This window comes from Astatotilapia calliptera, chromosome 23, assembly GCF_900246225.1.
Source record: "Astatotilapia calliptera chromosome 23, fAstCal1.2, whole genome shotgun sequence".
Classification (NCBI taxonomy): domain Eukaryota; kingdom Metazoa; phylum Chordata; class Actinopteri; order Cichliformes; family Cichlidae; genus Astatotilapia; species Astatotilapia calliptera.
Window position 1 is genome coordinate 4,679,269 of NC_039323.1, and position 12,960 is coordinate 4,692,228.

The following is a 12,960-nucleotide window of genomic DNA, read 5'->3' on the forward strand; positions in this document are numbered from 1 at the left end:
CAGTCGCACCCTCAGGCCAAGGAGAAAGAGATTCTTGGACGGTTTAAGGAAGAAAGAGGAGAGGTAGAGCACAGGAGATGGAGGACACTGACAAAGAAGCGAGTCAATCAGGAGATCAGTCAGAAAATGGGATTTCTCTGTCCTGTGCAACCCTATTTTTGAATGGACTTTATAAAGTATAATAGCATATTAATAAAGCTTCAATAGCTTATTAACATTCATGACCCTCCTCTTATTTACTTTCTAAATTTTATGTCAGCAGAGAGTTAGATAATCTGAGAACAGACTAGAAATGGAGTAAAAAGTTCATCTAGTACTCTCCAGAGTTAAGGTAACGTTCTTTTAAGTGAAAGTTTTACCCACATCAGCAAGAATTGCAAATATTATTTACTTCTCAAAAATATAAGTGCACCTCTGGTGTGCACAGCAGAGGACAAAGACATTTACATGGCAACAGTACCGCCAGACCCCCCATACCGATATTCTGCGTCGCACCCAGACCGTCAGAGCTGAACTACAGTGTGACTTCACGCCATTCTGACCAGACATGTACCCCGTCACAGTAATCTCACATTATGACAGGCTGAAAGGTTGGCCTTTATTCACCCCAAACACCCACTATTCATGCCCGACTCTCCTTTCTGTTCACTGAAAAGACCGAGTGGCCTCCTGTGCCACCGAAGGTCTCGTCTGTGTGTAAATGATCTTGATGCTCGGCTGCATAGTTCATAACCACAGAGCTTTCATTAGACACGGGGAGGTCCTCCACATCAACGCCTCTCCCGCTGTGAGTTTCTTCATGATTATGATGAGAGGGGGATTATGTCGAAGTGCTGTGATGGAGATGTTACCAACTCTTAACAATCAGCGCCATAGCAGATAAAAATGCCATTGTGGCTCTTCATGACTAAAAAAAACTATTTAAATAAGGCTTGTAAGCACGTGAGCTGTGACTGCTGACGTATCCACATTTTTCTTTATTGAAGATTACCATGAACCAAGGCACTCAAATTACTTTACTCAACTGAAATGGATCCAGGGACTGTTTGTTCTGAGAATCTGTTGTTATATATATACACACACGGCTTTTAATTTCTATTGTGGAAAACTGCTTATGATAAATGGATCACAAACGTACCAACATCCAGTAGTAATACAAATTGAGCTGAATATGGACTGAATATTATTTTTTTCCCCTTATTTTAAACAGTAGGACTACAATCCAACAAAAAAGTCAACAATAACAATAAACATCAACTTCAAACAGTTAAAGAGTATAAAAGTTTTAAATATATTAAATGTTCTATTAGCCTTGTTGTCGAGAAAACGTTAGAAAGACTTGAAAGAAGCAGATTGTAAAAACCATTTACTATGGCGTACAAAATTAATGGAGCTGCTGCTATGCAACGCGGTGTTTGCCTACTGCTGCTAGAAAGCGTTAAATGAGTCAAAGCAGATGTCAGCGATTTCACGACAGAATTAAAGACCAAAATTAAAAATTAAAGTTCTCTGTTATCTGATTTCTAATCTACTAACTGTAGGTTGAATGAGAGAAGCGGAGTGACAGAAGCATGCACAGACGTTGAAAGGGCATGTCAAGAAATCCAGCATGTTATCCCAGTAGTTAGCTTAGTTCCTGTCGTGTTCTTGACATATATCAACATATACACACAGAACAGTACAACTATCGTTGTGTTTGAGTCAGTACAATTCAACTGCACGTCATTATCTTTTTTCTAGTGGTGTCAGTTTTTTCCCAAGCAACAGTGAACATGTATAAAATTTGTACCATGGACTTTGCTGAGTAGAGGTTCCCCCTTTTTTTGATTCTTTGGAGTTTTCTCATTGCGTTTATTAACCCATTCATTATGATACTTTATCCCTATTTAAAAAAATATTGCATATCCATCCGTCAGCTCTCTTCCACTAATCCTCGTCAGGGTTTGTTGCATAAATGTAGTCATACTTAGCCTTACAAAAATGTTATTTCACACACTGCATTGAAAACAGTGCTGGATGCAGTGCGAATACATAAAAAAATGTCTTTTCAGGTAGACCTGCACATGATGCAATGTAATGATAAATTCACATGTGCTTTTTTGTGAGGCTAAATATACAGCAAAATGAAGCCAAGCTGTTGGAACAGAGCTACTGTGCAGATGTTTTTAATAGTAGAATTTGATCCTGCCCACTGACTTATAAGGGTCTCTTTTAATAGTGATGTGTTTTCTTCACAAATCCAAATTTTATCATTTGGAAGCCCCTGTCTCGCTATCTCCCCTTCTGTCCTCTCACCTCAAATGTGTGCTACAAACACAGCTGGTTTGGTGGCAAGACGGATGTCTGAACGTAACGTAGTTCTACTGTATTGTGCTGTATTACTGAACATCATTAGAAAATGCAGAAAATAACTTAAGAGTAGATATTATACTAGCTCTACAAATGTTACAGACCTCAGCAAATGTACATTTATGTGACAAGAGGATGGAATAATAAAAATACACATTGTGTCACAGCCACATCAACACTAGTCCTCGGAAGGAGGTGAGCCATCCAGTTGTTGGTCAGAGTTCAGACTTGGACTGCTACGAGGGGAGCATAGGCAGGAAATGAGTAGATGGGTGTCTACGTCTAGCCTTGTGACCCCGCCTCGGTTTACCGCGCCCATTCAGCGAAACAAACATTTGCCTGCCGCTGTGTTTCCAGCGAAGCGAAGCATATGTATTGTAGCCGTTCTCCTCAATGCGTTCTTTAAACTTGCAGCTCGGGTTGTACTTCACCTGTGATTGCAGGAAGAAAGAGAAGAGACATTAAAGAAGGTGTGAGCAATTAACCTACTGCTAACAGCTGACTGCTGTTCCTTCTCTGTACAAGGCCAGCTTTCAAGTGTACAAAGGTTAATGACAGTTGCTGTAGTAAAAGATTTCCAGGTGTTTGCAGTATATACAGTGAGTTTATCCACTGTAGTGATCTGGGTTGTTTTTCTCAGACAGTGGAAGTAAGAATTAAATGGTCGGTTAACCCAAATTTGAAAAGAATTTCCCAATCCTCACCCTTTAGAAGACATTCACCTCTTAAATATCTTTTCCATCATTTCTGTGCAGTTTATTTTAGAGGATAGGAACAGGCTTTGCATTCCAGAAACAATATTCTGGTTATTTGAGATATGTTTACACCTGACATTTTCATTTTCTTTGGGACCATTTTCTAAAAAGTGATCTTTGACAGAGACACATGATGGTGAGTTCTGTGAAATATCTTGGTTAACTGGGACATTATTATTGGAAGGACATATTCATTTCTGTTCGCTTACGTCGAATTGAAACCTTAGACATGAGAGCTTAAAACACTTACAAATGTGAAAAGACGTGACTGTGACGAAGCGGGTGGCTGGTGTGTGTCTTTATTTGTGATTTGGGTTAACTGAACCTTGAGTGTTCTCAAATTAATCACATTATAACAATAAAACAAAGTTTTTTTTCTTAAAGGCACTTAAAAATTCAACCTTCAGCAAAGCCACTTTTCCACGGGTGGTTACAGCTTCTTATCAGTAAGGGTCTCAAAAGATGTTGCAGTTACAAGAGGCTCTGCTGCATTCCCTTTTCCAGATTGTTATCAGGCTCCTGTAACGAGGCCTTCTCTGTGATAGCATCGGGATAAAGTGAGCATGCCGTGATTCATCTGCCATTTTGTAAAGTCCTCCATCGGGTCTATTTATGTCCTATTTTGTGTGTTAGATGGTCGGAGGCACTTGTCTTATCACTCATCCCTGATGTTTTCGTCTTCAAGCTTTAAGTACACGAGCTAGACACCACACACCTCAGTTCTGAACTGTGCTTGAGTTTAACAATGAGTGGTGATTACTTTTGAAAGCTGCTTTACAAAACAACAATTGGCAGATGGCACGCAAGGACTTACATGAACCCAGCTGGCTATTTGTCATTGCTGCTTAGGTTTCTTTTTTCTGCTGTCTGTTTTGATGGTGGAGCAAGCCAGCTCAAGCTTCTGTATAGTCAGACAAGGTGCAGGTGTACAGCCATGATTGATTATAACAGTCTGACATCTCTCTGAACTTTCCATCAGAAGATTTCTCAGATTTTCCCTCTCTTCGGGAACATCAAACATAGGGTGGCATTCATTTGGGACTCATATATATCCTGCAACCCCAACAACTTTCCTTCCCTGTCCAGAAGTCTTGACCTCCAGAAAAATGTTGCCAGGTTGTATACGCACCGATCCAAAGAGCGTGCCTTTCTTGGACATAGCTAAGTACAGCCCGGTGCTGACAGATTTGATGGCAACAACTCCCACACTGACAGATCGGATTTCCATCAAGCCTGGAAAATAAAAGGAGAACAAGGGGCAAGGTTAGAAAGATCCAGATTTGGGAACTTCTTCCATCAAAAGTCATTCTATCATTAGTGATTAGTTTATCAGACGGCCATATGCTCTGAGGAGAGAGAGTCCAGGACACTCATAAAGGTTTCATTTCAAAATATATGTTTAAAAGGAAAAGGAAAAAAATTAGTAATATTAAACTATTAACTGCATCCAGAGGGAGATGGGGGTTTATAAAAGATTAGATTATAGCCAATCTACAACACATGGATTTCAGAGTCCAGGACAAAAAGCTCACATACAGGCAGGACATGTACAAGAGTCTCACAAAAAATTGCAATCCTATCAGATCACCTCAGACGCTTGAGAGACTTCCGACTGCCCTCCAAGGTGCTCAGGAACTTTTACTCGTGCACCATAGAGAGCATCCTGACGGGAAACATCTCAACCTGGTTCAGGAACAGCACCATGCAGGACAGACGAGCTCTACAGAGGGTTGTGCGATCGGCTGAGCGCACCATCCGCTTCGAGCTCCCTGACCTGCACTCAGTCTACAGCAGGCGGTGCTGGACCAAGGCCAGGAAGATCGTGAAGGACCTCAGCCATCCCAACAACAGACTGTTCTCTCTGTTGAGGTCAGGAAAGCGATTCCGCTCCCTGAAGACCAACACAGAGACTGAGGAGGAGCTTCTTCCCGCAGGCGATACGGTCTCTCAATCACACCACCACACAGTACTGACCCACACATATGGTTCTTACACACACACTGAACATTCTGGACATTTGTTTACACTAGTGGCCACTGCACAACTACACTGTGTGGTCATCAAATCGAATCACTTTATCACAAGTCACTTAAACAAATCACTTTAAGCATATTTGCACTGCACCAGTCACTTACACATGTGGATTGCACAACCCTGGACATTATATTTCTTCATTACCATTTAGTACTTGTACAGCTGCTGTTATTGTTCTATATTTCTTCATATATTCTTATATATTTCTATACTGTGTATTTGTGTATTGTGTATTTTGTTGTGCAGTTATTTTATTTTTAACTTTAATTTTTAGATTTTATTTTATTCCTTCCTAGTTAAATTTACCCTTCATTTTAATTTTCATATTTATTTCCTATCCTATTCATAGTCTTCTTTTCTTTAGGTCACGAGCAGTTGTCTAAGCATTTCACTGCATATCGTACTGTGTATGACTGTGTATGTGACAAATAAAATTTGAATTTGAATTTGGTTATAATTATATTTTCATAGAAGTTTAATTAAGCAATGTTTCACCCATATGTTGGGAAAACAAACATACGGGTGAAACATATGGTGATGACTGAGTGCTACAGAGCAGGTTCGTTAAACAAAGCATCAAAGCAAAACATTTATGTAAAAGATTTTTTATGATTGAGTTATTTGAATTACTTGATGAATCATTGCAGCCCTACTATCAGTCATACTTAAATGTGAACATAATCATCCTGCCGAATTGCATCCATGCAACTCTCCAGAAGCAGCCCTCACAATCATGCTTTGGTCATGCTGCTGTTGTTTACTGTCTCTGGTGGTAACTTATGTCACCCTGCGAAAACCTCCAAGGTGAAGGTTTCTACCTAGTTGTTTTTAGAGATGTCCTGTCTTACCACAGCATCCTTAATATGAGCTAATTAATAGAGATTAATGCTTCTTTTGATTTTTCTTCCTTACTTTACCTGCAAATAATCTCAAAAGCACTTTGATGTCTTGGTTTGTTGGGTGCAAATCCTTTTTTCTTATGCCTTGTAAACCAGAGAAGCAGAAAAGATGCTTTCTTTTCTGTTGCTAAAAGGCCACAGTTGGATATTTGTAAGAAAAAGAAAGATTTCTTAGCTTTGGACAGAAGTGGGTATACACAACACTAGATCAAGGTGCTGAAGTTCTGCATGAGGCAAGCTGGTAGGAAATGAGTGATGGTGATGAGTCATAAAAGCAGCGTTGGGCCACAGGTCTCCCAACTGACCAATCCTCTTCTGTTTTGGTAGAACCACAAGTCTTGTACAGGGCAGTGACCGAACAAAGTTCCTGAATAGTTCTGATGAAAAAGAAATGCAAATAACAGAATAACAGTGGCTTTGCAGGTGCTGCACTGTAGTGTGTTTTTAAAGTCTGTTTATTTGTGCAGTTATTTGTACAGGACGGTTCAGATACTAAGTGCAAATGCTAATCTTAACATTTAGACTGAATAATATGAGTTGTATAAATAATAATAATAATAATGCATCTCCTTGATTTTTCAGACCTTTGGTTCCTGCTTAGTATACCTCTACCTAAATTGTTCACTAATAATGGAACTATACTTCTTTCTAAACATAAACTAATAGGAAAAATTCTTGAGCCACCTATAATTTTATTATATTTTGTTTCCAAGAAGCCAATTTTTTCTCAAGGAGGTGAGCGAACCCAAGACTAATCGTCTTGTTTAATAGTTCTCCATGCTTTCTAAGAGTCTTTCAATTTTGTTCACTGCTTTTTCACTCATTTTCATACAGTCCTCGTATTTGACCATTTTCATGGGAATTATTTTATTCATTAATCTACCTAACACTGGCCTATGAATATTTCAAACATTAAAAAAGGCTCCATATTCAAGGGATGAGCCAGTGTTTTGTCTATACATAATTGACAACTTAGCAAAGAACCGTTTGTAACTGATATCTTTAGCCACTCTGTTACTAGGAGCCTGTCAAAAACATTATTTGTTCTCATTTCTGTATTTGTATTTACAGTTTGACAGACATAAAATAGTATTTTTTGCGCCAACGAGTTTTGCTAAACAGCTATTAGTCTAAAACTTGATACATTTCACCATGGTGTGCATCACATTTTTAAAAGATTTGAGGAAACTAGACTAATAAAAAATAAAAAACAAATTGAGGACAATACATGAATGTTAGGCCTTATAAAACTATCAGATGAACTGTATCTGAAAGTCACGTACTTATGAAACAGGAAAAAAAATCTAGCAAAGACCTGAGATATGGCCTAAGAGATGCATCTGGCTCTTCAGTTGATCCATCTACTGTTTACTGAAGCTTCATCAGAAATGGTCTCAGTGGAAGATGTCTGTCAAGAAGTCATTCTTGGGGAAAAAGCTGAGGTACGCCAAATTACCCAAGAACCTGACTGAAATTCAGTTCCAATAGGAATGTTGGAGTGAAGTATCCAAATTTGAAATTTTTGGCTCCAATTTGTACTAAGGAGGTCAGTACAGAGGCACCCCAACGCTCACCATTGATAGTAACCAAAATCTTTCTGTCTGTGCACATTTGTGCATTTCAGTATTAAAGACAAAATGATAGCATCTCTGGGTAATCATATACAAATGACAGCACAATACAAAATTGCATATAGATTATGCCCCCAGGCGGCTATCAGTGCCATCAGACTAATGTTGCTGCTCTAACACAGAACATCTGCAGAGCTGTAAAAACTTTAAGCACAGAAATGGTAAATGGCCTGTATTTGTATTGCACAGAAATATCTGACATCAGGGATTTTTTGCCCTGAACATCACTAGTCATGTTTACCAAGTGAAGTCATAGTCTATATGAGGTGATACAAAGAAGTACAGAGTAAAAAAAAAAAAAAAAAAAAAAGGGGGGGGGGGGGGGGTAAAGTACACAAACCCCTGTTGAGTGTTTTTCTTCTCTGACTGGAACACATAAATTAAACCCTCTCTCTGCTCGTGCAAAGCTGTAGGCAAGGAGTCCATCCAGGTATCAGCTGCCCAGCTGTACCCGCATCATTCCTCATTGTCTCTGATCCTCCAAGAAAACATTGCCACTTTGATGGTAGCCTCCTTTTTATGAGTGCTGTTTACAAACACCGGGTGTGCTATGGTGGCACCTGGAGCGTGCAAGGGACTCATCAGCAATTAGCTGAGCCTCTGCTGGTGATTGTTGCACTGCAAGGGTTTATGGGGGATTAGTGAAAACCGTTGGTGCCTGAAAGTGGTGCCAGCAGTAATTGTCGTTATTTGCTGGCTTGAGTTCCAGGCACAGTAGGTGTGATGGAAGCATGTTTGTCACGTCGGAGACAATGCAGGGACCTGAATGTAAAGAGCTACGTTTGCTCAGGTTTAACATATCAGGTTTAAAGCAAATATGGGTAAGGAGCATAATTATAAAGGGCCTTGGGGCAATTTGCCGCTATAGAAATAAAGTTAAATTGAATTTTAATGTTGGGACATAAAAAAGAAACTATATATATTGAAGAACTCATTGTATTTTTTTCTTATTTTAATAGATCTTGCAATGGGTTTGGGCGTTCTCTAGAAGGAATTTATTAAGGAACACCTTAAATATTCTCCTGGCCTACTCCAGGTCTCATGCGCTACACTTTATTCAGTTTATTCGTACTCATTGTTGTAGCCGGTAGACACAAAAGATCTGAGGATATGGAATGGGGATTTCACATTGTCTAGAAGAATCACTTGGGCTCTGGACGCTTGACCACACATCTATAAAGACCAGTTAGATCCATATAACTCACAGTCCCCCCTTTGAAAAGTCACTCCATTGTGTTCAAAGCCTGAGAAACCAGAGTGAGGTATTTCAAGCTATTAGAGAGCTTATTCTAACTGCTGAAATCCAAAGGTCAGTTTGGTGGAGTGCTCTACGCTCACAGAAAGAATAATGTTGACATAGGTTTACAGGCACTACGCGTTTTTATCTGTAACTGTTGTATTGATTGAAGTCAGTTTGCTAAAATTAGATAGTCATGAGGATATGGCCTCTGCAAATCAGATTAAATTCCGTTTGACAAATTGCCCCTGTTTCTGGATGTGTCTAACATTTTGAAATTCAGTAAGGCAGTGATTCAGTACTTCATAAAACTTGTTTTGATTGATCACTACACTTTGAGATAATGATATATATAAATATATATAGTTGTGAGTAATTTCTTATTCAAAAATCTGCTTCAAATGTCGAACAAAATCCCAGTTTGATGGAAGAGGGAGAAACACAATGAAGACAAATTAACTCTTTGTCAGTGAGTTGCACTGGAAACTGAAGGTCACTTCTTCGCCTCGTTCTGCTAAACAAGTATCAACTGATGGCCCCATTGAGCTCATGAAAAAGGCACTTTTGGCTTCCCACTTGCAACTGGCACGATCTCTTAACCTTTGACATGTTTTGGCTGGGACTGTCAATAAGCTCAAGCTGCCATTACAAGCAAATCCTGCACTATACATGTCTAGTCAACTGTGGACTTGCCATTTACTTCTTCTCCATGGGTTTTTTTTAAAAGCATAGAAAAAGTCTTTAACTCAGTCTCTTTTTACTCTTTCTTTTCTTTCCGTCCCCCATTTTTTGGACGTTAGCCCATCGTCAGATCATTCAAGCCTTCTCTGACCTTGGAAAAAAAGCAGAAAGGAAAGAGAGAGACACTCACAGCGTTCCCTTTTGTCAGACTCATGGTATGGGGGAAGAGGAAGGAGGGAGTACAGGATGAAGGTGCTGGTTATGAGATGGTGGTGGGGGCAGAAGCCTCCTGAGCCCCTCCACCCTACTCCCCTACAAGTCTTTGTTACTCACCTGAGAGGTGAAGAGCTAGACAAGATCTTATTAATGACCGAGCATTTTGAATAGGGCTATGCAAACTGTGGCAAAATAGTTCCTTCCATCACAAATTTAGAGTAGAAAAGAGTGAAAGACGGAGCAAAAAAAGATATTTTTCTACTCCTTTCCTCCTGTCTTCTTTTTGTTCCTTTTCCCAGGTCTTTAATTTCTTGGGTTGCCCCCTTGAGCCGCCCTCCATGGCTCAGTGCTCGACCAGAGCAGAGCCTGGGAATCTTGGAGTTCCCGCTGTGCTCCTGGTCTTGATTGACATACCTTTTCAATTATTTCACAGTTTGCTTGCTTTTTAAACGAAGAGGGCCCTGTTGTTTTTTTCCTTCTGCCCTTCTTTTCAAAACAAGCTTTTCATGTCGGGTTCGGGCTGCCAGGCCTAATGGCTGTGACCAGCACCTTTGATCTGCCATGACCCCCTCAAAGGGTCTGGTACTGGGCAAAGCAGCCGTCTGTGTGTATCGGCACAGACAAAGGCTACATCACTCACTATTCCTTTAAACACCTTGAGAGATTACCATGAGAACCAGCTTTCTAGTGGAGGCCTTGACAGGTGCAGTGATATGGAAACTTGCACGTTGAGGCCTGAATGTACAGTAAATAATTTGGAGGGTCTTCTCGGTAAGCAAAGTTTTGCTTGGCTAATCCCAGATTTAAATATTTAACATGCACCTGCCAAAATACAAATATGCTCCAGCAATTTTAAGTAACCTTGGGTTTTTGGACACCATCGGAAAAAAAGATGGAAAAAAAATGTAAATAAACACAAATAACTCAGGGTGAAATTTGCACATTTATTATGCGTGGAACAAAATCAAACCTTTCGTTTATAGTAAATCCAGAATGCCTCTTTGATGGCTTTATCCAGCTATTTTTGAAACTCAAATTAGACACAATATGAACTGCTCTTTTGAGGCCTTTTTATTCATTCATCACTTAATCACTTTTCATGTAGTCAACTGAGCATGACACCATGAATGCTAACAGGAATATCCTGTTCCAAAGTATGCATCTTTATCTCGTTTTGTGGAGTTCATTATGTCAAGAAAAAGACAAAAGACACGCAAAATCTGTGTTGGTGATAACAGTTCTGATAAGGTGGCTTAAATTTAACAAACATAGTCATATAATTGTGCTACAAACCATTGGATTGGTTTATATGTCATCTTCCTGAAAAAGCTGTAATTAGAACAGACTTGTGATTATTCCAATGGTAATGGTGCATGACAAAACATGCATGGTTCATGGCTCATGGTTCAGATGGGAAACTTTCTCTTCTCTGCATGTTAGCTCTTTTAACTGTATAAATAAAGGGAACAGTTTAACCTGAAATCTAATGCACTTTGGGCCAACATTACCTGCAATGTGAAGGAAACCAAACAAACTCAGGCCACAATTCCATATTTCTCATTCATTTAATAAGTAATGGGAAATAATAGACCAGAGGTCAAAGCTGATATCTTGACAAGACAACCCCAATAATTATATGCAAAGACTGATTATATGACCAAATAGCATTGCTAAAGCAGTGTAATCAAATAGTAAAGAGGCAAACAATAGCTTGCTAGCTTCTGAAATTTAAACACTTCCTATCGATCGTATTGATCGGTAGGGGAAGGACAGTCTATTTATAAGGCTCATATATTAGAAGTCTGATATCACTGCTGGAACACAAGTGATACCAGTGCAGTGATGATCTCATTGCAATGAGAAGCTACTATGATAGCTGATCTTCTATTTTATTTGTAGATTTTGACAGGGCTGCAGAGATAAGAAAAAAAATATTTATAGTGAGCAGTTGGTTTTAAATGGTTTGCAATATGAATATGTATACCAATCCCTTTCAAAGGAGACTTCAGATTATCAGTATGTTATGTCTAAGGTATGGTTTAGTTAAACTAATTTCTCTGAATAACCACATAACTTTGAAGGTTGACTTGACATTCGCTTAGTCATTTACGTCTATTTCAGCCTGCAGACCGAGACTCTGGGATCTCTAGATGGGGGTGAAGCACAAGCTGAAAACCTGCGTTCAAGCACACTAAGCCAAATATATTAAACATGAACTGTGACTTAAGGTTTCTTCCAGTGAATTTTACTTTATCAACCAAATTGTGGAATTGGGACAATTTCATCACGTTTCTCAGTTGCCGGATTGTCTTCCATTCCAAGGTAGTCCTTGTTTTCATGTGGCAAAGGGTTTTTTTCCTTCTTGGTTTCCAATATTAATCACATGCTTACAGATTAACATGCCTACTTCTACATCTGGAAACCACTCACAGAGTGCATTCTCAAGGACAACCAGTTTGCTTTCTTTGTCCAGTGCGCTGCGCTAAGCCACTTAACCCGGTCCTCCTCAGGATGACGAGTATTACAGTTATCTCCAAAGTGAAGTAAATACAATCAGCTATGTGCTTCTTTGTCCACAATAGACTGTATTTTTTAAAAGTAATGGAATTATATTGTGGGTCAATTATAGCACAAGCCAGTAGTAATAATGTTAAAGTGGCTATAAACAATGCTTTAATATGATGTGAAGTGAATTACTAACAATATTTACATTTAAATAAAGAGCTTACAAAGCTTTCATCAGCTTCATGTGAGTTTATGAGGTTTAATTATTCATCATCTGCCCATCACACAACTTTGATTCAGTGTATTTTTTGCCACCAAATGGCAACAACACAGATTTGTATGAAATCCAGTGAAACTTCAAACAAACGATTCCTCCAAGGAGAAACAAAAGAGCAAAAAGAAAAAGATAAATGTTCATGTGTGTATTTCACAGTTGCTTTATGTTCAAAATTCCTGAAATCCAAACATTATCAACAGATATCCAAGGAAAAATATGCGTTAATTAACATTGTAATGTCATTGATGTGTTGTCTGAAACTCCTGTAGCACTCTTGGTCATAGTTCTGTGAGTTATATGCCATAATAATTGCTATCTCCTGCTTTAAGTAACATAATAATCTCATGTTTTTAACTACTATAATGGGTACTATTAT

General features: G+C 39.0%; 1 protein-coding gene across 1 annotated transcript in view; it reads right to left on the reverse strand.

Moving 5' to 3' along the window:
* Nucleotides 1–835: 835 nt before the first annotated feature.
* The window catches only part of fgf22 (fibroblast growth factor 22), a 29,264-nt gene continuing 17,139 nt past the window's right edge, over nt 836–12,960 (reverse strand). The window contains exons 2-3 of the mRNA XM_026159262.1: nt 4,234–4,337; nt 836–2,780 (exon numbers count right to left, since the gene is read on the reverse strand). Of these exons, the coding sequence (XP_026015047.1) occupies nt 2,586–2,780; nt 4,234–4,337 (299 nt within the window). The 3' untranslated portion in view covers nt 836–2,585. The remainder of the gene's footprint in view (nt 2,781–4,233; nt 4,338–12,960) is intronic.